Genomic DNA, 22,722 nt, shown 5'->3' with positions numbered 1-22,722 from the left:
AAAGGGTCTAATTTATCTTCCTAGTCTAACACATTGTACTAAAAAATATTCTTTCCACATACAGAATATTTTTTACCAAAAAAATGAGAGGATTGCACTTCCATTGAGGACCTTTGTATAGGCAATGTAAAAATTCTGTATTTTATAAAATGCTGTCACACTTAAATAACTTGAGAACTTCAGGTGAAAGCTCTTACATAGATGCAAATTACAGTTGATTATATTTGAATGTCATTTTACAAAACAGCAAGGGTGGAATTAAAAAACAAAGCTTAGTAGGCAATGAAAGTGACTTAGAAATTATGACCTGGATGAAGGCAAAGCGGTGATCTTGTGGTTCTTGAGGCCAATATACTTTCATAGTTGGTGGAGGTTGATTATGGTTCATAGCTGAGATTAATACTGTAGCTTTCATTGTGGAGGTTAATTTGCAGTGAGGGTCAGCATGAAACTTCCTCACTAGACTTTTTTTTCCCCACAGTTAAAAGAGAGGGCCATGTTTATTTTGTCTACTGAGCCTTTGTTCATCATCTTCATCTCTGCCTGCCAGCCGAATCCTCTCTTCTCTCTGACATGTTGTCTGACCTCTCTATCCATACTGAGTTCTACTTTCTCAACCCCTATGTAGCATTGCCGATGTACAGACTTAACCATGTTCTGCCCTTTATTGTCAGGCACTGTTTGAAGTAGTGAGGTCTTGTTTCAATAAATGATATATTATGTGCTCCCGGAGGGACAGTGTTGTAACTCCTTGGTGCTCCATGCATTCTAGATGTATTTATTTACAGTCTTGCAGTTTATGGCTAGACAAAGCCTTAGGGAGATGATTTGTTTCCATTGCATAATCTTGTGGACCAGGAAAATGAAGCTCTATAGAGGTAAAGTAGTTTCTTCTAAGGGTTATGGCTTGTGTTAGGGGTAAAGCCAGGCCTAGAATTTCGGTGTCCCAATTTCCAGTTTAGTATAATTTCCACTCTTCCTTCCTTATATAGTTCATTCAACGACTGTTTATTGAGCATCAGGGGCAGGCAGTCTGCTAGACCCTGATACTGCAATGCCGAGCCTGTCTTGGAACTTATACAGTGATCAGGGAGAAGGATACTAACAAATAGCACACAAATAGATGCACACTAGCTACTGAGATAAGTGCTGCTAAGGATTATGTGGTTCTGAGAGAGTAGGCAATGGACGGAAGATTTCCTTGAGAAACTTGTCTTTGACTTGTAGACTTGACACTGTGTTTATATGTACTTTCTGAATGCACTTAAATTAGACAAACATTTGTTGTTGCTCACTCTGTGCTGGGCCCCAAAAGAAATTAGAGCCAGTAAGCTACAGCCCCTTCCCTCAATGTATAGTCTAGAAGACGATAAGCCAAGAGGTAACTATCATCATAAAGCAAAATGTAGACGTTCCATGGTTCAAAAGACACAAAGCTCACATTTTGGGGGAGAGGAGGAACATTAGGAACATCTTCCTGTCAGAGATGGCATAGGATACGGCCCCTGAACAAAAGCTAAAGAAAGGCATAGAGAAGGCCTTCCAGATGTAAGAAAAAGCAAACCGAGATGGAACAAGATAAGAAATTAGAGGAGTTTTCTAACAACAGAAAGTAATCTCATTTTACAGGAGCAGGCTTTTCGGTTACACAACTGTTGAAGGATGTTGTCTATTGAAATGCCCTTACAGTCCACTGCAATTAAAGCTGGAAATGCAAATGTTCCCTCGTTTCTCCTCCTGGAGCACATAATCCTGTGCTTTGGTTGGTTGCCGGCTATATGGACTGTTCCCCCCAACTCCACCCCTACCCCTCCGTGGCAACTACATCTAAGTCGTTAATTGCTATGTTACCTAGCATTTCACTGGGCTTCAATAAACATTTAATCGTCATAGTAAAAAGTGTCTGCTATGTGGAAACTGTTTTCTCTGGCATAAGTTACCTTCTCTAGAAACAGAAACAGAACTCCTTCCAGATGACATGGCTGGCCCAGTGTAGTGAGTATCAAACTCAGTTTTTAAATACTGCCTACACTAACCTGTATCATCACGTAGCTTTTATGCAATTCAGAGAGGTCTCAACCGTTTCTCCCTATGGATGGCATAATAGTTTGTCTAAATATTGTTGTAGGAAAGTGCTGCAGATTTACTTATTAGCATGTGTTAAGTGGCCAGCTGCTGTGTGCCAGCTTCTGTGTAGGACATAGTGTTATTGGTCAATCTTATTAGGGAAGTAAATGGAGGAGCAGATGAGTGGTACCTGATCCAACTCAGGCACAGATATACTTTATCGTTTCTAGCATTGCCAAGAATAAAAATTGGGGATATTTCATGGAAAACTCTAGATTTGGGGCTTCCCTTGGTAAATTGGAAAATCTGGCAACACGGGGCCTATATCCCAATGGCAGCAGTTAGTGGGAGGTAAATAGCGGCTGTCCTCTTTAATTAGGGTGTGTGTTTCTCAGTGTGCTGTAGTCCCTATCACTCCCTGTTGCCTACGTCTAGCTTGTTTTATTCATTTCTGTGGCTTCCTGGCCCTTATAGTGCCCCTTGCTTTGGAGTGCCGTTGCCTTTCTGGGACCCTTCTCTTTAGTTTCCAGTAGCAATTTTCTGGCCAGCCAGACAATCAATTATGGCCACAACAGCTAGTGTGTGTGTGATGCTTAATAGTTCGCAGTGGTTCTCGAACTTTTCCATGTATCAGAATCATCCAGAGGGCCTGTTAAAACAGGGATTTGCTAATCAGTTTCTTATTCAAAAGGTTTGAGGTAGGATGGAAGGATTTGTATTTTTATCACATTCCCAGGTGACGCTGCTGGTGTGTGTACCGCCTTTTGAGAACCACTCAACTACTGTATTGTAGCACAATAGTAAGTCACGTGAGCTTGTTGGGGCAGGATGTTCCCCACCAGAGATAACATTTGGCAAGATTAAGCAACTTATCCAATGTCATAAGAAGCAGCAGAGTCAGATTAAAACCATGTCTTTAGAGTATATCCAGCAGGAGACCATCCCGTACGTCCCTGTTCCTGCCCCACATCTGCCCTCCAAGATGCACAGAATCCTCTAGAGAACGCTGTAAAACAGACATAGCCTCGGGGATTCTAACTGAGGGTTATACCACGGGTGATCGTTGTCATATCTCAGGACACAGAGAGTTAGCCCTTGTTTGTATTCAGTGAGCAAGGGCAGAAAGGCGAGGTCAAAGCTTGACATCAGGCATACCTGTGAAGGTATGAGACATGCCTGCTGGGCAAAGTGCAGGAGGCCCCACAGCCAGTGTTTCGTGCTTGAAGGAGGTCCACTTGAGCAGGCAGACGGCAGAGCAGGTGGGACAAGTACAGTCTTTGGTATCGACACGGAGCAACAGGTGCTACAGAGCCAGGCGGAGCACAGCACCGGGGATTCATTGGGGAGCCAGTGATACTGTTTTCAAGGGGGAGCCTCATGGGGAACTGTGACTGAGGTAGGCCCACCTGAGGTCTGAGACTTGGGAACAGGACTTCAGGATGGCAGGATTGCTGGTGGGATAAGACAGATTGCCTGGGCAGGGACTAGGTACAGAAAACAACGATAGGGATCCGTTTTCCAAGGTTGGGGTGCAGGGCAGAGCTATAGGGGTTCTCACTTACTAGATCTGACTGTCAGGGTCAGAGCAGAGCTAGCAAGAAAGGTGGTTTCTTCAGTCTTGGCATGTTGGGCTTCTTAAAACTTTCTCTAAGTCAAGATTAGTCTAATGACATGGGGCCCTTCCCTCTTACGGCATGAGAAGGAAGATAAAGATGGGGAACCAGACAGGCCTAACGTGGATTAAATTTATTAAATTCTATCTGCTTAAAACTCTATGAAAAGAATAATTGGGTCATCATGTAATCAAGATAACCATTCACTGACCTAGTTCAGAAGTTTATCTGTACAAAATCAAGACTGTTGTAACAAATTATCAGCCATGTGTCTCCAGTTTTCAAGATAATTAGTTATTTGTTGATTTATATATTCATGTGCACATGTAATTTACATGTAAACTACACCCATGAAAACCTATTTTGTTTGAGATTGTTAGACAATGATATATTCTGGTTAATTTGGGGGTTGACCATACAACATTCTGATTTCAATCTTGTTGAAAAATTTTTTTTAAATCTTTTTACCTCTTTCCTGCTAAATGTTGTATAATGAAAATAACAAAGTCCTTTTTCCTTGTTAAAAAAATACTGAATAGCCTCCTCAATCTGATAGTGTAGATAAGGCAGCTATAAAATAAATATTGGCAATTCAGGGGTGTGGAAGTGGAGAGGCACGCCTACCACTGCTCAGGTTCAGTCGTTAATATTGACTGTTCTTCTGTGGGTTTACCCCTATCCCAGAAGCAAGCCATAGAAACTAACCCTGATTAGTTGAGGAGTCTGATTGAGCTTCTGCTACTCAGTGAATACCCAGCCCATGAGAACACTCAGGGCTGGGTATATTATGCGTTTGATTATTATAAACACAGAGGGGATACGTGTCTCTTTTTTCCCTTTAATAACATTAATTGTTTTAGGATTGTGATCATCACCTGTAAACAGTCATTACGTGTAGCATGACATCCTCATTGTTCCGACGGGAACCAAACACTCTGCTTTCCTCTAGTCAACTTTAGGTAGCCTCATGGTTTAATCTAGAGGGAAAGATTTGGGACTGGGTTTTATCTAAGGAAAAAAAAAAAAAGAAGCATTACATTATTATAAACCAGTTCAAAAACCAGTATATGAGGAAAGACCTCACTTGTGCACAATGTAATGTGCAAACCAAAGGCAATTTTCAGCGATGGAAAGGAGATTAAAACTTTTTTTTTTTTTTAAACAGGCTCACGCACAATTAGTTCGAGAAGTTGATGTGGAGAAGGTGTCTGCTTTTGAGAATCCGTATGTAGATGCAATAAAGAGTTTATGGAACGATCCTGGAATCCAGGAATGCTATGACAGACGACGGGAATATCAGTTATCTGACTCTACCAAATAGTAAGTATTCCTCCAGGAGGCCCTTTGCATCTTTCTCTTTACTTTCATGTGCAGGTGCTCTGCAGTGAGACCTTCTGTGTTCTGTAATGTGTGTATTGTTATCTGATTCTAACTGCACAGTTAGGAAGTATAGGTATTAAACTTGTGCCAACCTCATAAATTTCAACTATATTGTAAGGGACTGGCATGATGAGTCAGGGAGAGTATTTTACTGTTTTCTGTTTGAAAAGCAAACTGAAGACTCTAGGAATCTGCATTCACTAACCTGTCTCTTTCCCCAAATTGTAAAGCAGCAGTTCTCAAACACATACTTCATTGTGCTTTGAAATCTTGTAATAATAATTTTTAATGCGAATGTCGGATCTTACTCATATGCTGGAAAACACCTACACACATTAAGAACCGCAAACAAATGCGCTTGATTATGGCTTCGCAAACATCAGACCTCCTGGTTTCTAGTTTCCAGGCACAGAACCTTGACTGCTTCCTGGGAGCCACTGTTATGTTGATGGATAGATTTGCCTTTGCATGAAAATTGCGTGGGAGTCGAATTTTGCATGCATTCCCGAATTATTTTGCAAGCTGTCAATCAAAATCATGTGTCCTGGGAGAGATTTGCATCCTAGAGAGCTTTGTTAGTTCTCTAGATTAAATCTTGCCTAACAGAAAGAAAGTAAAGCTCTGGCAGTCATTGGATTAATGTAATCAATGTGGTCAGCAATGTAGATAATTGGGCGCCTGAAAAATGGATTTTTTTTAGTAGTATTTAGCCAGATTTCTGTCTACATTAATTATGGTAACCCAGCATTTGCCTCTTGTATTGGTTCTGGGCAGACAGAAGAAAGGGTGGAAAATATTCAGCAGCCTCAGGGCAGTTCATGTGTTGAAATGACCCTCTGGATGAGAGCAGGACCATGGGGAAAATAAGGAGCCCCATAGGCTGATTGGCGTCACTCAGCAGTGCAGAGGACATCCAAGAGCTGTTTGGCTCTGTTTTTGAAGTAAAGTGGATCGTGCTCTTACCCTAGTTCTAGGCATTTGTATAAGATAAGTTATGATTCAGGTTAGCCAAAGAAACGTTGACTGGTCAAAACAATTCTTGTATTCCTAAGGTAAATCTGAATGACGTAATTCTGAAATGTGACGTGGAACACTCAGGAACACCGTGTCTGTCGTGTTTAAGCTAATACCCACCACTCTGGGCCTCTGAAATGAGCGCTTCCTCATTCCGTACTTCTTTTGTCCTTCTTCCACGCCTTCACGGAGCCTTCCACACTGCCTGTCCTCAGTCTTCCTCTTCCGTGTCTGCCCGCCTTCCTTCGCCCCCTTCCCTTCCTCCCTCCCTCTCTCCTCCCCCCGCCACCCCCCCCCCCCGAATTCCTACTGTGTAAGTTCCTGTGAGTAGAGAGATGAAGAAGATGCGTTCAGCTCTGATGTGTTCCAAATTCTGCCCCCTCAACCTTTGACCTGCTGTCTTCCTTTTACTTCCTGCCCCCTCTGTCTTTCTGTTTCCTTTGCCATTCCAGACTCCATCCATCTCCCCCACATTGCTGCTGTGCTTTACCCCTCGTTCCTGTTGCTGCTCATTATGTCTTCCGCTGTCCGCCCTCACCTCTGGTTCTCCTTTAACTCCTCTTCACTTCTCACTTTGCTATTGTGACGTCCCTCCTGGTCCATTATAAAGTTACATACACAAATAAATCCTCCACCTCTCATCATTTCTAACCCCCGTCTTTTTACTTTATCATAAATCCTGTCTCTCCCCCTCCTCCTTACCTCTTCTGTTCTTTACCTGCCACCTAGATCTGTTCTCCCTACAGAGAGGTCTTGCGACTAGGGTATCAGAGCACCAGTGTCCCATAAGGATATTGCTTACCAGGGTTGGGGCCCCACCCCCCTTAGGAAATGGTTTGCCTCCTGCTCCTGGGATAGGCCCTCAGAGAGATTCCTGTTTGCCCTGAGGACACCTGGGTCGGCTGCTGCTGTTGTGCTCTTGAGGCAAAGCTCCACCATATGTCTGGTGACATTCCTTCAGTTTAGATTTGTGCATTCCCAGACAAGTACCCATGAGTTGCTTTAGGGCAAAGAGCTATCCGCAGCGGTTTCTCCAGGCCCCTGTTAGCACTGTGATGCTGGGAGAGCCACCATCTTAGAATTCTGTCGCACAGCCTGCGTCTACCGTAAAAACACGCCTGCTCTGTGGGCACATCCCTCATGTTAGAGCTGAAGATACGGGGGCACCTGGGACAGGCTGATCTCAACTCCTTCGCGTGATTATTCTTTAAACAGTCCTACTTCCCCTGATGGGTATAGGGAGAACTCGATTTTCTAAACTGTACATCATGTGGGTATATAAGTGCATGCACATGCACTTTTTTCTTTTTTAACCATATCTTTATGCAGAAGGAATAAAGTAAATTATATGTCCTTATACCCACATTTCAGTGTGCATCTTTTTGAAAATATAGGACATTTGCTTACATAATAAATAATACCATATTATACCTAAAAATAATCAGCCGTCCTTTTCATCATTCCGTACCCAGTTCATATTCATATTTCCCACATTCTTCCAAAATGTCCTTTAGAGTCAGTCGATTTTAGGGCTACTCATTGCATTTGGTTTTTATGTCCCTTAAGTCTCTTTTAACCTAGTAGAGACCTGCTTTGTATTTCACTGGCATGTCGAAACGATTGGCTTGGATTGGGCCTGATTGCTGCCTCAGAGCATGATTTAACTTTCTCTTCCGTCTCTTGGATTTTCTACCAACTGGAAGTTGCATTTAAAAACTTGATTAGATTCCAGTTAACCATTGTGAGTAGAATACACTTTAAGTGATGTCATACACTGGTTTACCCATCAGTGGTAAGTTAAGGTTCACCACAGTGTTAGGGCACTGACAGCCTCCATTATAAAGTTATATTTTTTTTCCTTCTGCCACCAAAAGCAATCTGTGTGGTGTTACTTGGTCATTGTGTAATCTCCAGTTCCCTGTCGACTCTTCACATGATCGTTTTAATTCCAATCAATAAGTCTTACCTGGTTTAATAATTCCATTAGGATTTGTAAAGGAATGATTTTCTGCTTTTATCATTTGGTCTTTGTTGGCATTCTTCTATGAAGTAGAAGGTTTTCTGCTCCACTGGTGCTATTTGCTCATCCTGAAATACATTTTCTACCAAAAGGAATGTGTTTCATTCAGTCTTTTCGTTACAGTAATTTGTTACATAGGCTAAATAGATGGTGACTGTATAACTTACGCAAACCAGGACATTTTGAGAAGGAAGGGGTTACTGTTAATAATTGCAATGAAATAGCAGGCATAAACTGGGAATCTCCTAGTCAAACAGGGACATTTGGTCACCTTAGCTAAATGAAACCTAGGGAGGTGTTTTGGTTTTTTCCCCTTCGTTTTCTCTAGAAGACTCTTGTTTACTTTCAGGGAGTAGAACCAATCTATTCCTGCCAATTATGTAAGTTGTGTGTGGAAACCTGAGTTAGCTGACTCCATCCATGTTTCTGATCTCTAACCAGGATGTTTCAGCACTCTTTATATTATAGATCAGGGCCCAAGTAGCCTGGCTGGCCTGCCTTTAATCCCATTGTGCCGGGAGGCCAAGTATTAGAGTCACTTTATTCTTCCCCATCTTAGTCCCAGGCATTTTCCTTTTCCTTAGCCAGGAAAACCTTCCCAGCACAAAGATAAGACCAGTGGCTTTTTGGATTCACCCATTTGCTGCTCTGTTCCGCATGCTCCCCCAGTGTGGTCCAGGGAACGCCCCATGAACTGCGGGGATAGTACTGATGAGGATGTAGGTCCCCTGTCTTGAGCATCACTGATTCCCAGTACTGAATTCATTTTCAAAGAGTAACTCAGAATAATTCCTTTTTCTGCATTCGAGACGGTTGTTACCCCTTTTCCTTTCTGACCTTTGTGTACATTCCACTGGTGTGTCTTTTAGTATTTTATCCTGCCTCTGTTACTTCATGAGGAAGCATGTGTTCTTTCTGTCTTTATAATTAAAATTTTAAAAACTTTGCTGATATTCTGCACCTAATTTCTTATACGGTGACATCACCTTACAGAAATCTTTCTGAATTTAAGACCAGCCTCCTTGAGTACTGACTGTCTTCCTTGTGGTTCTTCAGTTTAGATTTAGGGAACATGTAGATACCTAATCTCTAGCCGTGTGAGAATCCGTGCCTGCCATGCCCATCTGCTTACAGTTTTCAGCTTAACAACAGTTCTCTCCAGGACCCTGCTGGTTGTGAGAGTCAGTGTAGGCCACTTGCCAGGAATACTGAGAACAGAGGCCAGGCATGCCTCTCGTCTTTTCTATCTGATGAGCTCCTATTTATCCTTCAAGACCCAATTCAGGAGTCACACCCTCTGAAAGTCTTGCCCAACACCAGAGAGAGTGAGTCACTGTGTCATGTATCTTAACACTTGTACAAATCTCCTTTGTATCTGGTATCGTGTTTACCGAAGTGTCTCTCTCCTCTGCCCACAGTGCCTAACATTGACTGCTCACGTTTGACCTTCACAAATGATTGTTCCATGAAATCATAGATGGGTAATTTCCACTGTTTCAGTGACCATGATGTAGGCACTATCTGTCTTTGGCCATTATAGACGAACTATGAAGTTCCAGAGCTAAAGGCATTTAAGTCTTTTTTCCTGCTGTTTTTGAAGATCTGGCATGTGGAAAGTTCTGTTATCAAAACAGCTGCCATTTGCTGACTACTTCCTGTATGGTAGATTCTGTGCTTAGTCGTTTATATGCAAAACTGTAGCTATTTCTTATTATCCCTATGAAACAGGGTCTCAGAGAGGTTGAGTGACTTGTTCACGGTCACACAATTAGTAAGTGATAGGAGTAGGAACTGAAATCAGATTTGCTGCCTCCAGAGCCCAGGTTTTTAACCACTGTGAAATCCAGCCTTACAGAGGATGGATGGATAGATGGATGGTTGGATGAATGAGAGAGAGAGAGGGAGAGAGATAATTGACAGTTGTTAGATATATAGATGATAGACTAATAGATAAAATAGCTCTGATTAGATAAATCACTTACCATGAAAGATACAAATTATTTATTAATCTTTATTAACGTTGCCTATAGGTAGCTCCGATTTACTGGAAAACACACCCATCAGGGTTTTGATTATCGTCCACAAACTTTAGCCACGTTTAACAGTATATCGATCGTTCATACAACATAGAAGATATTCTAGGTCACACAGAATTGAGAAATATTATTTATTTTAGTCTACAGTCTTAACCCCTTTTCCCATACTCCATCCAATAACTTTTTACTGGAGTCAAACTAGAGCCAATAACTGATTTGAGCTTTCGTTTTTCTACTTTGATTAGCCAACTTGCTGATCATAATAAACAATCGGATGGCTCAAAGGACAGGCAGCGCTGGGAGAAACAAGGAGATGGGAAATTCCAGACGACGGATAAGCAGTTTAGGATAAGTTTGCAATTGGCTTTAATTTGGCATATTCTCCCAGTTCTATTTAATGAAAGACTAAAAAAGCATTTTAAGGTGCTGGAGAGTTTTGTAGATTCCCTTATTACCCTTTTTGTTATTGATTTTAAAAAGTCTGAGGGCTCTGAATATCTTTAGGTGAAGAATACAATAAACAGATGGCTGTAGGTTTTTGGTTTTTTTTTTTCTGGCTGGGGTTCACCACCTGCCTTAATATACTGAGACGTCAGGTCAAATGAGTTCACTGCCTACAGTACCAAAAGCTCCCTGACATTAGCCAGAGAACACAAATCTCAATCAACTTGGCATATAGTGAGAAAAGTCCTCACACTGCAGGCTTTTGGCAAAAGACTGCTGTATCCTTGTTCACCTTCAGGGACCAAGTAATGCCTAATCTTGCTTTACTGAAGTACCCCTCCAGGGATTTCAGTAGATTGGACACCTTGAAATTTCCTCATGTTCCACAGCCCATGAATCCAAAGTACATGAAAATTGGCTTTTGGGCATAAGTCACATTTGGAGTTTACTTCTAACTTCATGCTTAAATTTTTAATTTAATTTAAAAACACACAAGGAATTTGAATGTTGGATTTTAAATGCAAAGCGAATTTTCAGAGGTAGGTTAGCATATCGGCCTGCTTTGGGGCTGAATCCTTCTTGAAGAAGTACCTTGCTAAAAATTAGTTCCTGACTCATGAGCCAAGTACTTGAACCTGAGCGTGTGTTATCTCTAACTCTCACAGCCATTCTAACTTTACTCTTTATCTGACTATTAAAAAGAAGTGTAGGGCTTCCCTGGTGGCGCAGTGGTTGAGAGTCCGCCTGCCGATGCAGGGGATACGGGTTCGTGCCCTGGTGCGGGAGGATCCCACATGCCGCAGAGCGGCTGGGCCCGTGGGCCATGGCCGCTGAGCCTGCGCGTCTGGAGCCTGTGCTCCGCAACGCAAGAGGCCACAACAGTGAGAGGCCTGTGTACCGCAAAAAAAAAAAAAAAAAAAAAAAAAGAAGTGTAAGCCTACTGCAGGCGTTTGGAGGCAGACGAGACATTGTGTGGTGAGACCATTGGGTCAAAGTCCAGCCTTCAATGGAATTGCGGCTGCCATTCCTCACCTGTGGGGCTTCTGACTACGTAAGTCTCACTGGCCTCAGACACTGGTGTCTGTTCTGTAACCTCTAAACTCTCTTCTAATTCTGAAATCCTTTGATTCTCTAATAGTAGAATGCCTTTATCTGAGAAACCATTACCCTATGCAGTCAAGAGGAAACCTGGTACCCCCCAAATTTACCTGGAAATGTAATGAACAGAGAGATTATTCTCTACATAGTTAAATGACTAAAAATGCTGTCTTGAGCTCAGAAGAGGGTATTGATCTTGCGTATGTTTGCTCTTTTTTAAAGAGTGACAATAATAACATGGAGTGGCCCTTTTATTTACCCGCGTGACATATTTACTTCTATTTTTGTTTTCTTTTATCTAATGAGCCATATCTCCTAATAACCTTTATCTACCTATCTATTTATTTATTGGCTGCATTGGGTCTTTGTTGCTGCTCACGGGCTTTCTCTAGGTGCGGTGAGTGGGGGCTACTCTTCGTTGCAGTGCGCGGGCTTCTCATTGCGGTGGCTTCTTTTGTTGCGGAGCAAGGGCTCTAGGCACGCAGGTTTCAGTAGTTGTGGCTTGCGGGCTCTAGAGTGCAGACTCAGTTGTTGTGGTGCAGGGGCTTAGGCGACATGTGGGATCTTCCCGGACCAGGGCTCGAACCCATGTACCCTGCATTGGCAGGCGGATTCTTAACCACTGTGCCGCCAGGGAAGTCCCTCTCCTAGTAACCTTTTGCAAGAATAAAACATACCCTGTATTTGTCTTCCACGGTGAACTCTGATGATTCTAAGACTTGGTCTCTAGTATTCCTTTTTCAGAATGCTTGGAGCTGTTAGAGGTGGTAAGGCTTAAGCACTGTAACCTTCATTACAGAGATGTAGTAGGGAAAGGGGTTTGCCTTGACCCCTGTTCGTCATTCATTCACTCTGCTTGAAGGGCAAAGTGGATGTGGGAGACGCTTCACTCTGTCAGTTTGCTGCTTGCTCATATTTCGGCAGAATGTTTGCACGTTCAGTGGTTTGACCTCTTCTTTACAATCCTTCCCACAATCTACTCAGGATGACATTGTACCCACATGAAACCAGGGGCGCTATTACTATAGAACAGGATTGGAAAACCCGCAGGCCCAACTCAACCTGCTGCCTGTCTTTATAAATTAAGTTTTGTTGGAACATAGCCAAGCCTATTTGTTTATGTGTTGCCCAGAGCTGGTTTTGTGCCCAGTGGCAGAGTTGAGTCATTGCAACAGACTGAATGACCCACAAAGCCTAAAGTACTTACTCTCTGATTTCAAACCACCCCCACCTCACAAAAAAAAGAAAAGAAAAAACTTGCAAGCCCCTCCCATGGAAGGAGACTGAATATTAAAAGGCAACTAGCACTCTGCTTCCACGTCTGCCATCTAGATAGAGCCTACCTTAGTCCTCGGATGCTCTGAATCAACCCAGAGATTCATTTTTAGAGAACTGAGAGAACAGATGGCCTGCAGTCCCTCAGCAGTACTCCATCAATAGCTCTTTGCACAACAAAACTTCAGATAGGAGGTGAGCGTCAGAGAGCTCTAGACTGTGTTCCCTGGTAGTACCTCTAAATGCCGTGCACAGAATGTCCAGTACTAAAGATGGCATAAATGACCAGAAATGTTGACTGAGTAGATTTGGCTCTGAGAGTAAGGATTGTGTCTCATGTGGCTTGGCTTTTGCCCCCACTGTAGTGCCTGGTGCAGCTGGTTGAGAGTGTGATGGGATTTAACAGTCAGTGGGACCAAAGGTAGGGCTGACCGGCTTTTGAAAGAGGCCTAAGAGAACTCGTACCTGTCTAGGAGATAACCCCACCTCCAGTCTCAAGTGAGCCCAGGACACTTGCTTTCTCCATCGGGCCCGTTCCTTTATTTTCACTCCCCACCTGCCAAGCCCTCTTTGAACTCTTACGGGCTGACCCTGGTGTTCTTCTTCATTCACACAGTGGCTTCTTGATCTAAAGAATTGTGGTCTATAATTAGTTTAACATGACCAGCTCCTCAGACCTGATCATCCTTGTTAAAATGGAAGTTCTGGTCCTATAGAACCAATATCCAAGTTAAGGAGACATGACCGTGAGAGACCTGCTGTAGTCAGCGACCTTTTGCTCATGGCTGACTCTTGGCTACCATCACTGGGAGCTCTCTTCTGAGTCACATCTTTTCTGTGCTGTAAAATGGTTATTTTATAGCATGTTTATTGCCATTGCTAGAGCACGAGCTCCTTGAGGACAGGATTCACACCTTTTTTTTTTTTTTCTTTGTGGTTCCCACCCAGTGCTATGCACAGTGCCTAGTTTTCAGTCAGGCTTTAAGAGAAAGTTGTTGAATGAATGAGGAACATAATAAAAGAATAAGTAAATTATATTTCTTTGCTGATTTCTTCCCATCTCTCTTTTCTCCCCTCTTCTGCCTGTTCCAGTCCCATTCAGTCTGCACGCTGTAACTCATCCCCCACTTTTCTACACAGTTCTCTAGTGACTGCAGTTCATAATCATCTCTCCCTTCTTAATGCATTCATAGTTAGCACCTCACAGTTTGGCACTTAATTATTTCTTAATTGATTCATCTGTGCTATCTTTGCTTCACAGGTAGCCTGATGTCCCTAAAGGCAAAGGAAAAATATATATTTTAAGTATTTTGTACCAGCTCCCTGTGCCCCATCCCCCCTCCCTCTCCAACACACACAGTGATTTGAATTGAACATATAACAGATTTTCAATAAATATGTGTAAATTAACTGAAGTAAGCACTGTCATTACAGTCAAGATGAGCAGACTAGAATAAAAAGTAGCCTTCTGATGCTTCTGATATGTTTTAGAAGTATAAAAATTGTGTCAAAATTAGTCAACAGCTTTGAAAGTTACCATATAAAAGATGAATAAATGAACAAAGCCAAACAGGCAAATTGAAAAAGGCCTCTTGCTCCCTTCCCTTTTCCTTCTCGACCTGTCTTACTCTCTTCTGTTGTTTTGTTGTTGTTTGTTGTTGTTGTTTAATATTTTAATTTTATTGGAGTGTAGTTGATTTACAGTGTTGGGTTAGTTTCAGGTGCACAGCAAAGTGATTCAGTTATACATATATTCTGTTTTAGATTCTTTTCTCATATGGGTTATCACAGAACATTGAGTAGAGTTCCCTGTGCTATACAGTAGGTCCTTGTTGGTTACCTATCTTATATATGGTAGTGTGTGTACGTTCATCCCAAGCTCCTGATTTATCCCTCCCCCCTGTTGTTGTTTTGTTTTTGCTCTTAATTACAAGGTTAATTTGTTTTTTGGGCAACAGACTTGGGAATCTTTTGCTCTGACCCAAGCCTGGCCGTGGCCCTGGCCCTGGAGTCTGTCTGACACACACATAGGTGCCCCGCTCCTTCCCCACTTGACACGAGTGGTCTCTTTACCGTAGACATTCAGATCAACTATCCATATATAAGATACTGAAACTGTTTACTAGATGCAGTGATATAGGATCTTTTTACGAGCTATTTAATTTACTTTCAAAAAATCTGATTTTCTGGGTTGGTTTAGTTTATTGGCAAAGGACAATTTAAATGCATGATCTCTTCTGTTTTATCCCACAGAATATTCTCCCTGAGTAGCTTTCATAAACTGTGAGATTGTAGCCCCCCTGCTACCACTAGGTGATCGTGTTTTAAACCTGGAATTTTGTACTGAAAACAAATAGTTTCTTATGAACAAATTCTCTGTAGTAAGTGCTGCACCCCCTTGAACTCTGATCGTGCTGTACCAGGTGTTAAAGAGGAAAAAGGAAAGTTGATTTGCCCTCCACAGAGCGAGCTCTTAAGGAGATGAAAGTGTTTGTATAATGAGCAATCAGAAATCTCGTGCAGCTAACCCACCTAACCAGGTTACCAGCCAGGCTCATCTGAGCAGTGGGATCTACCAGAGGAAGGAGGGACTTAGTTGGGTCTTGGCATCAAAACCTGTACTTGACTCTCCCCTCAGGACGGCAGTTTTGCAGAACTGTTACTTTCACTTTTTTTTTTTTTTAAGTTCACTTTGACAATTTCTTTTATTTTTTTCCTTTGGATCCTGTGGTCACGTAGAAACTACACAGTAACCATAAGTTTCTGGTTTCTCCTTAGCTTCCACTGCTTTTGACAGTGTCAAATAAGATCTCAGGCATGATCTAGCTTTCACATCCCCCAAGACTTTTCCTCTTACACGGTCTTCTTAATTTTTTTAATGAAGTCGACCTAGTTTTTCTAACCTTCTTTTCAATAATAAAAACTGTGAAATTCTACCCAGAGTCATTTTCTGTGCCAGAACTTCATCTTAATATCTGACTTTAACTGCAGCTCTCTTATATTGATGAATACAGCCTCTAGATAAGAGGCTCTTACACAGGAGTTGAAGAACCCCAGCATACACCCCATAGTGTGTTACATTAAATGCTCCAAGGTGTTGTATTCAGTTATCTTACTATGTTTGGTTGGATTTAGAACAAATTACAGAGATTTCTTTTTCCACTTATCACCCACGGGTGCTTTCCCCCTTTTGGTATAATTGCTAAGGCTTGTATGCCTAATGCGTGTATTAATTTTTTTAACCCCGGCTGTAATATGATACTGTTTACTTGCTGAGTCATCTCTAAATTTTATTCATGTTTCCTTCATTAAAAAAAAAGCAAACCCACTTGAATTTCTATGTTATTCTTGGCTTAGATTTCAATTACCTTTCCAGTCATAGGTAGTAGGGCTTTTTCTTTTTACTTCTAAAAAGATCTAAGAAAATAAGTTCTCATTACGTGTCAGATTGGAGCATAAATTAAATGTGAAGGTCAACTCAAATCTGTTGCTGACAAACTACTGTCAAAAACTAAGGAACAATTGAAATCTCTTTTTAAAACATTCAAAAGAGAAATGCCATATTTAGTTTGATTAGAGCATATTGTTTTAGTGACATTCAAGCTTATCGCATATATTTTTAATCATTTAAAGTAATGGATTATACCCCTTTTCTGAAGTTCTTATTTTTTCTGCAGCCAGATGTGATACTGAAGTTAAATGTATAAAGACTTTAGCAGTTACGAGGTGTAATTATAAACGAATGGGCATGGTTTCCTTGTCTTTCTTATAAATCAGTCATGCTAGAGAAGGATGTTTTGTGGATAATCACCAAGGATTAGAGACAGTTCAAACAAGTTCCCAGAACATGGCTCTTTCCAAAATATACAAGCATTCATGCCTTCCCTAATAAACTCCCCTGTTTCTCCTCTTCATATAACCCCCTTTTTTCCTACAAGTTGGTAAACTCATTGCAGGCAGGGATCATATCCTGGGAATTTTCATTTCCTTAGCACCTACCAGAATGTCATGATCAAGATGGTTGTTGAATTTCAGATGACCCTGCATTTTTTTCATGGTAGGAAAGGAATTATGGAAATTTTTCTAGTCTTTTTGTCGTCTTGCATTTCACTGAAAACCATCAGAAACCTGTTTCTTCCATTAAAGATACTGTGTCACAATCGTTTGTTAATAAGGGACCACTCCCTCTGTTTGCCCTGGATTAGAGGGAATTCCAAGGCCTGAAAGCTTGATACTGACAGTCATAAAATGGATGTACAAATTATATCATTTTGAGGCCAGGACCTAAAGAAGAGCAGGAAGCGCATCTACTAAATGAAATTAAGTGGATACTGCCTTTCCTTTCTGCGTTGTCTTTATATTCGTCAGAGGCATTTGAATTCAGAATTTAGGTCTTACATAATGCAGGCCAGTCATAGCCCGGAGAAGTAGTTATGTAAAGATGGGTATCTAACAACCCCCACACTCCGTTGTTTTCTCCTAGAAGGTGTAACCTGCCTCTCTAACCACTACAATGTTTTCCATAAAATAGTTTTAATTTGGGTCCCATGTTAAGCATCTGCTGTGTTCCAGGCCCTTGGTTGAGTGTCGGTGACCAGCCTTGGACAAAGGGAGTCATGGTCCTTGACCCCATGGAGTGTGAGAACCCTAACTGGGCAAATGTCTGTGGGAAAATGTTGAGGTTTTTTGGGGTTTTTTAGTCAATTATGAAGTTATCAATTATTGAATGTCTCAAAGCAATGACAAGTCATTAAATTCCCTTGAATGGATTGGAGTAAGATGAGTTTGACTACACCCATTTTCAAGCACAATCTTAAATAAGTCTTCACTCCTAGACAGTTAAATAAGTCCTGTGTGTACCATGGAGCTCTCTCTCGCTGACATCAGGAGAGGGCTACTGCCAGCCACTTGTTATACATACATTGCCTTGGAAATGTACCTTGTGCCTGTCACCATAGCAGCACACTGAGAATGACCTCAGCAGCCACTCAGAATCATTCCTACAAAACAAATTATAACTATAATTAACTCTCTGAATTTACTTTGCAATATAAATTGTTCAGACCTCAGTGTTTTTTAGTTAAAGGTTAAATGAATGGAGTAATCCAACATGAACCCATCCGCCCTCCATATTCCACCAGCGTTTTTTCCCCCAAATATGAGGTGCTTCAGTGGAAAGTACAATTCAGTTAAGAGATTATTCCATCATTACCTCTTCTCAGAATATGACAAGAATGAACCAATAAGGATATGCTAGTCTCATCATGCTAGAACTCCATTTCTAAGGCAGTAGAGTGGCTTTTTTCCCTAAGCAAATGTGAAATGCAGAAAGTGCTGTGAGTCCCTCCAAGTCCTGAAGCCCAGAGTGAGGGGGACACGTGGGGTTGGTGCTTGCGCAGGCAGAAGCTCTCCACACTGGCCTCTCTTTGGCAGTGAAAGATGCTAGTCTAGGTGGCCTGCACGTTTTACTTGTTTCTCAAATTATCTGCAACAGGTCTTCAGTTTTGGGTAGCTTTTGAGCCGCCCAGACCTTCCTGTAGGAGAAAATAGATTGTGTGTCTTTTGTTTGATTGGGGGGGTTTGTTGTTGTTCTGTTTTGTTTTTCTAGTCTTGTCTTGGGGTGTTCTAGGTTTGGTTTGGTTTGGTTTGGTTCAGGTTCTAGATAATGTATGTTTCAACTAGCAGACCTTGATAACAGTTCTTTTCCTTTTTTTTTCTTTTGTTAAATTAGATCAGTTTAACTTTTTTACTCCAAGTGAAGTGGGCCTTTCTCTCCACCATCCACCTAAAACAAAACAACAAGAATGTCAAGCAAGAAGTGCAGTTCACTTTCCAGTAAATTGTAAATGTATGAGGATCTTTAATGGTCATTTCCTTGCCTTGAAATATGTTGAAACCTGGGCAGTGAACAGACAGAACAGAGCCTAGCAAGCAGCAAGTGCCCAGTATAGGTTAATTGTTACGTTGCCGTTGTTACTCTCTGAACTATGCTTACATTGAAAAGGAGCAAAAGAAAGATGCAGGGGGGAAATATTATTGCACGTATGAATGCTTCAGATATTCAGCTAATGTCTCAGTAGTGCCCGGCGTTCACAGAGAGAAACCACTGACAGTATTTTTAGGACAGCCTCTAAACTCGTATCAGTGGCTTTCAGTCGCAGGTGTATATCCTGATTCTGTGTTACTCCATCGTGTTTTTCCCAGAGCTCGGTTCACCCTTCTGAATTGGAGAGATACTAGCAAGTTTCTCACGTGCAGTGTGACAGGGACTCTCTCAGTTCATGTGCTGGTTCTTTAAATTTTCCTGTGCAAGGACACATGTTTAAAAATGAAGTGGCAACGAGTAGTCTGTTGAGTTCGTCTTCAAGAAAGAGATCAAGAAACAGAAAGCCACGATTTCTCTTCCCACAAGAACACAGTAGCACCTTGTGTCCAAGACTTAGCCACCTTCTGTTCTGACCTCTGGATTGGGTGAAGTGAGTAGAAATGGTTTACTGGGCAGCCTATTTAAAAACAAGCTTGCCAATGTGAATTGGAAGTTCTCTGATTCCTCTGAATTAAATTTTTGTATATAGTAGTTAAATAAATGATGATCTTGCAGATTTCAAAATGTACATTCATTTCGATTTTTTCAAATCAAGGAGCTCATAAATCAAAAAACTCCATCTATACAGAGTACCCAGTTGAGTTTGCATTTATGGAGTCATGAGCTGGTTTATCTGTAGGATGAGATACAGGCCAACACCCAGAACATGGGCTTGTTAACCCCATCAGGCACCTCCCAGACAGTGCCAGGATATTCACTAAAATTTGGAGTCCAGTCCTTTTTTACATTTCCTTCCTGCCTCTCAAGCCCATATTCTCCCAGCCTCTCCCTCTTTTTGTCCCCCAGCCACTCTTACAATAATTAAAGATACCGGGCTGGTTTCTATCAGCCAGTAGAGAGCTAATTGCCAGCTAAAGAATCATTGATGTGTTTGGGACAAGGCCACTAGAATACTAATTATAGTTGCTTTGTATTAGGAATTTCCAGACTAATATTGTACTTTTTTGTCTTAAAGAATTGATACAGCTCCAAAAAGGCAGTAATTTATTTCTTTGTTAAAGTCAGACGTAGCTCTACTCTTTTATGATCCCATGAATCTTAGAGACTTAAATTTTTTTCAATACTCAGTTTCAAATTTAACAGTATCATTGATATGGAAACCCCACTAGTAAGAAGGATATTTAAATAATGCTAAAATTAAATCTCAGCATGGGAAATCATCCATCCATTCAGCAAATAATCGTTAAGTACTATTTGCCAGGCACTCTTTTAGGTACTAAGGCAGGAATAGCAGGGCGAGACAGTCTTTATCCTGGGTAAGTCATGTCACCTGAGTGTTTGTGCTCTTGCTGAGTTACGCTCCACACCAGACATTCCCTGTTACATGTCTCAGAACTCACTGTCTCTTGTTTGTGGGCATATAGGGGTTGAAGATCTAATCTCTTCCAAGTCTATAATGGTTCTACCTTTTCTTTAAATCTTATTCACACTTTAGTTACTTTCTGTATATACTTTGCAGTTGTGTGTTTTGAAATCATATCTGTGCTGCATCCCTTCCAGGGATGGAGGGAACATAGTGACTCTTTGAGATCATGAGGATGCCATGCAGAGCAGTCATTTTTACCTGTTTGTCATCAGTTATATCAAATTATGTCATTCTTAAAGTTGTAAATTATTTTTGCAATTTGAGAGGATGGAAAGTGAATGGAATGTAACACTTTTGAAATGATAAAATTATACTGATGGAGAACACATGTGTGGTTGCCAGGGGTTAGGATTGGGATGGGTAGCACACAGAAGTTTCTTTTTGCTAACAGAACAATTCTATATCCTGATTGCAGTGGTGATTGCACGAATCTCTACATGTAATAAAATTTCATAGACATATACACCCCCAAAAATGTGTGTGTGTGTGTGTAAAAATGGGTGAAATCCAAGTAAGGTCTGTAGTTTAGTTAATAGTATTGATCAGTGTCAAATTCCTGGTTTTGATAATATTCTATGATCACATAAGATGTTATTATTGGGGGAAATTAGGTGAAGGGCACAGGGGAATTCTCTGTAATATTTTTGCAGCTTCTTGTGAGTCTATAATTATTTCACAATAAAAAGCTTTTTTTAATGGAAAAGTGTCATATAAGCAGATAAATGTAAAGTTTAGGTGTGATGAGTCTATACACTGGGAATATCTGGCCTTCGATATTGTTGCCTCAGTAACTAGAAATCTCGTGGCTTCACATTAATTGTGAATGACTTAGGCTTTGGACAGAGTTTAGGACATGGTATGCTGCTGTCTTATAAGGGAAAAGGCTCTGATGTTCTGTAAAAAGGCAAAACAATTCATCCTGACCTTATGTGTAGCTCTGTTATCTGTTTGTTTATACAAATAACATTTGTATAAATAATTCAAAAACTATTTGCTTGAAACTCTTGCTTACCCACCAGACCTGCTAAACAAGTAGAGGGTAGGAGACTCATTTAATTATTTTCTTCTCCCCCTTTACGTTCTGTCAGGGTTCTACTTGACAGTAAGAGAAGAAAAGAGAAATACTGTGAACCAGGTCATCCGTAGATGGACAGCCTTGCTCTGACTAACAGAAGGTTGACTGTATCTTTCGCTTCCCAAGCTACTCTACCACTTTCTGATACTTTTCTTCCTTCTCTCCACTTCTGTCTTAGGATTCATTGTTGTCCTTCCTTTTCCATCAGCAGGTCTGGTGTGATGGTGTCACTGACGTTCTCATGTGTCTTCCTTCCTACAGCTATCTTAATGACTTGGACCGCGTTGCCGACCCTGCCTACCTGCCTACGCAACAAGATGTGCTCAGAGTTCGAGTCCCCACCACAGGGATCATCGAGTACCCCTTTGACTTACAAAGTGTCATTTTCAGGTAGTACCTGAGTCCGTAAAATCCACTTGCCAGCTCTTCTGCCTTGAGCACATTTTGTGAACTCTGTGAATATTGAAACCATGTGTAGACTTTAAAACAGTATCACCTTTATAACAATTATTATCATTGGAGACACAAATGAAATAATGTGTCCCTGAAAGAGGAAGCAGAGGAAAGGCGTATGGGCAGGTTTCTTATTTCAGAAAATAAGATAAATCACAGAGAAATCAGTGAATAGTTTGCTGATGGTTAAAAGTTACTCAAACATTGGTCCAGACTAAAACTGGTTGGGAATCATTTTACCTATGAGGTCAATGTTTGTACATTGTACAAACTGTATTTTTACATGTAAAACATGTACATGTAAAAACTGTATTTTTACATTTGTATAAAGATATAAATTATAACCCTATTAATAGCAGAAATTACAGGTTGTCAGAAGCTTTCATGTTGATTCCTCCAGGTCCTCTGGTACCAAGGTAGAATTTTTCAGTAGTAATAAGAATGCGGGCTGTTTTGTACTCCTAAAATGAGTTGCCTGAAAAATTTTTAAATACATGGTTTTGGAAATGGATTGATTAACCTAGTCTAAATTTACATAGGAAAATAGAATGAAAGTTTATTACTTTCTCCCTTACTGCTGCCATTCTTTCTGGGTAATACTTCAGCTGAAGTGGTCTAATTTTCTTTAAGATGAGAAAAAATAAACAAGACTGATGTACTTTCATTTAATCTCTTATTACACAGTCACTCAGACGTACTTTTAGTTAGAATACAAACCACATGGTACATGGAGAAATGAGGCCATATGAATATGTCTTTGGGTGCAGAGAGTTGA

The 22,722-nt window shown here is 41.0% G+C and overlaps 1 protein-coding gene across 1 annotated transcript in view; it reads left to right on the top strand.

Annotated features, from left to right (window-relative positions):
- Positions 1 to 22,722, top strand: part of LOC101318960 (guanine nucleotide-binding protein G(q) subunit alpha) — a 288,466-nt gene that overhangs the window by 193,751 nt on the left and 71,993 nt on the right. Inside the window, exons 3-4 of the mRNA XM_019934638.3 lie at positions 4,846 to 5,000; positions 21,756 to 21,884. Coding sequence (XP_019790197.1) covers positions 4,846 to 5,000; positions 21,756 to 21,884 — 284 coding nt within the window. The remainder of the gene's footprint in view (positions 1 to 4,845; positions 5,001 to 21,755; positions 21,885 to 22,722) is intronic.

This window comes from Tursiops truncatus, chromosome 6 (genome assembly GCF_011762595.2).
Source record: "Tursiops truncatus isolate mTurTru1 chromosome 6, mTurTru1.mat.Y, whole genome shotgun sequence".
NCBI classification, from domain to species: Eukaryota; Metazoa; Chordata; class Mammalia; order Artiodactyla; family Delphinidae; genus Tursiops; species Tursiops truncatus.
The sequence above is the reverse complement of the archived record's forward strand: the minus strand, read 5'-3'. Positions and strand labels throughout refer to the sequence as shown.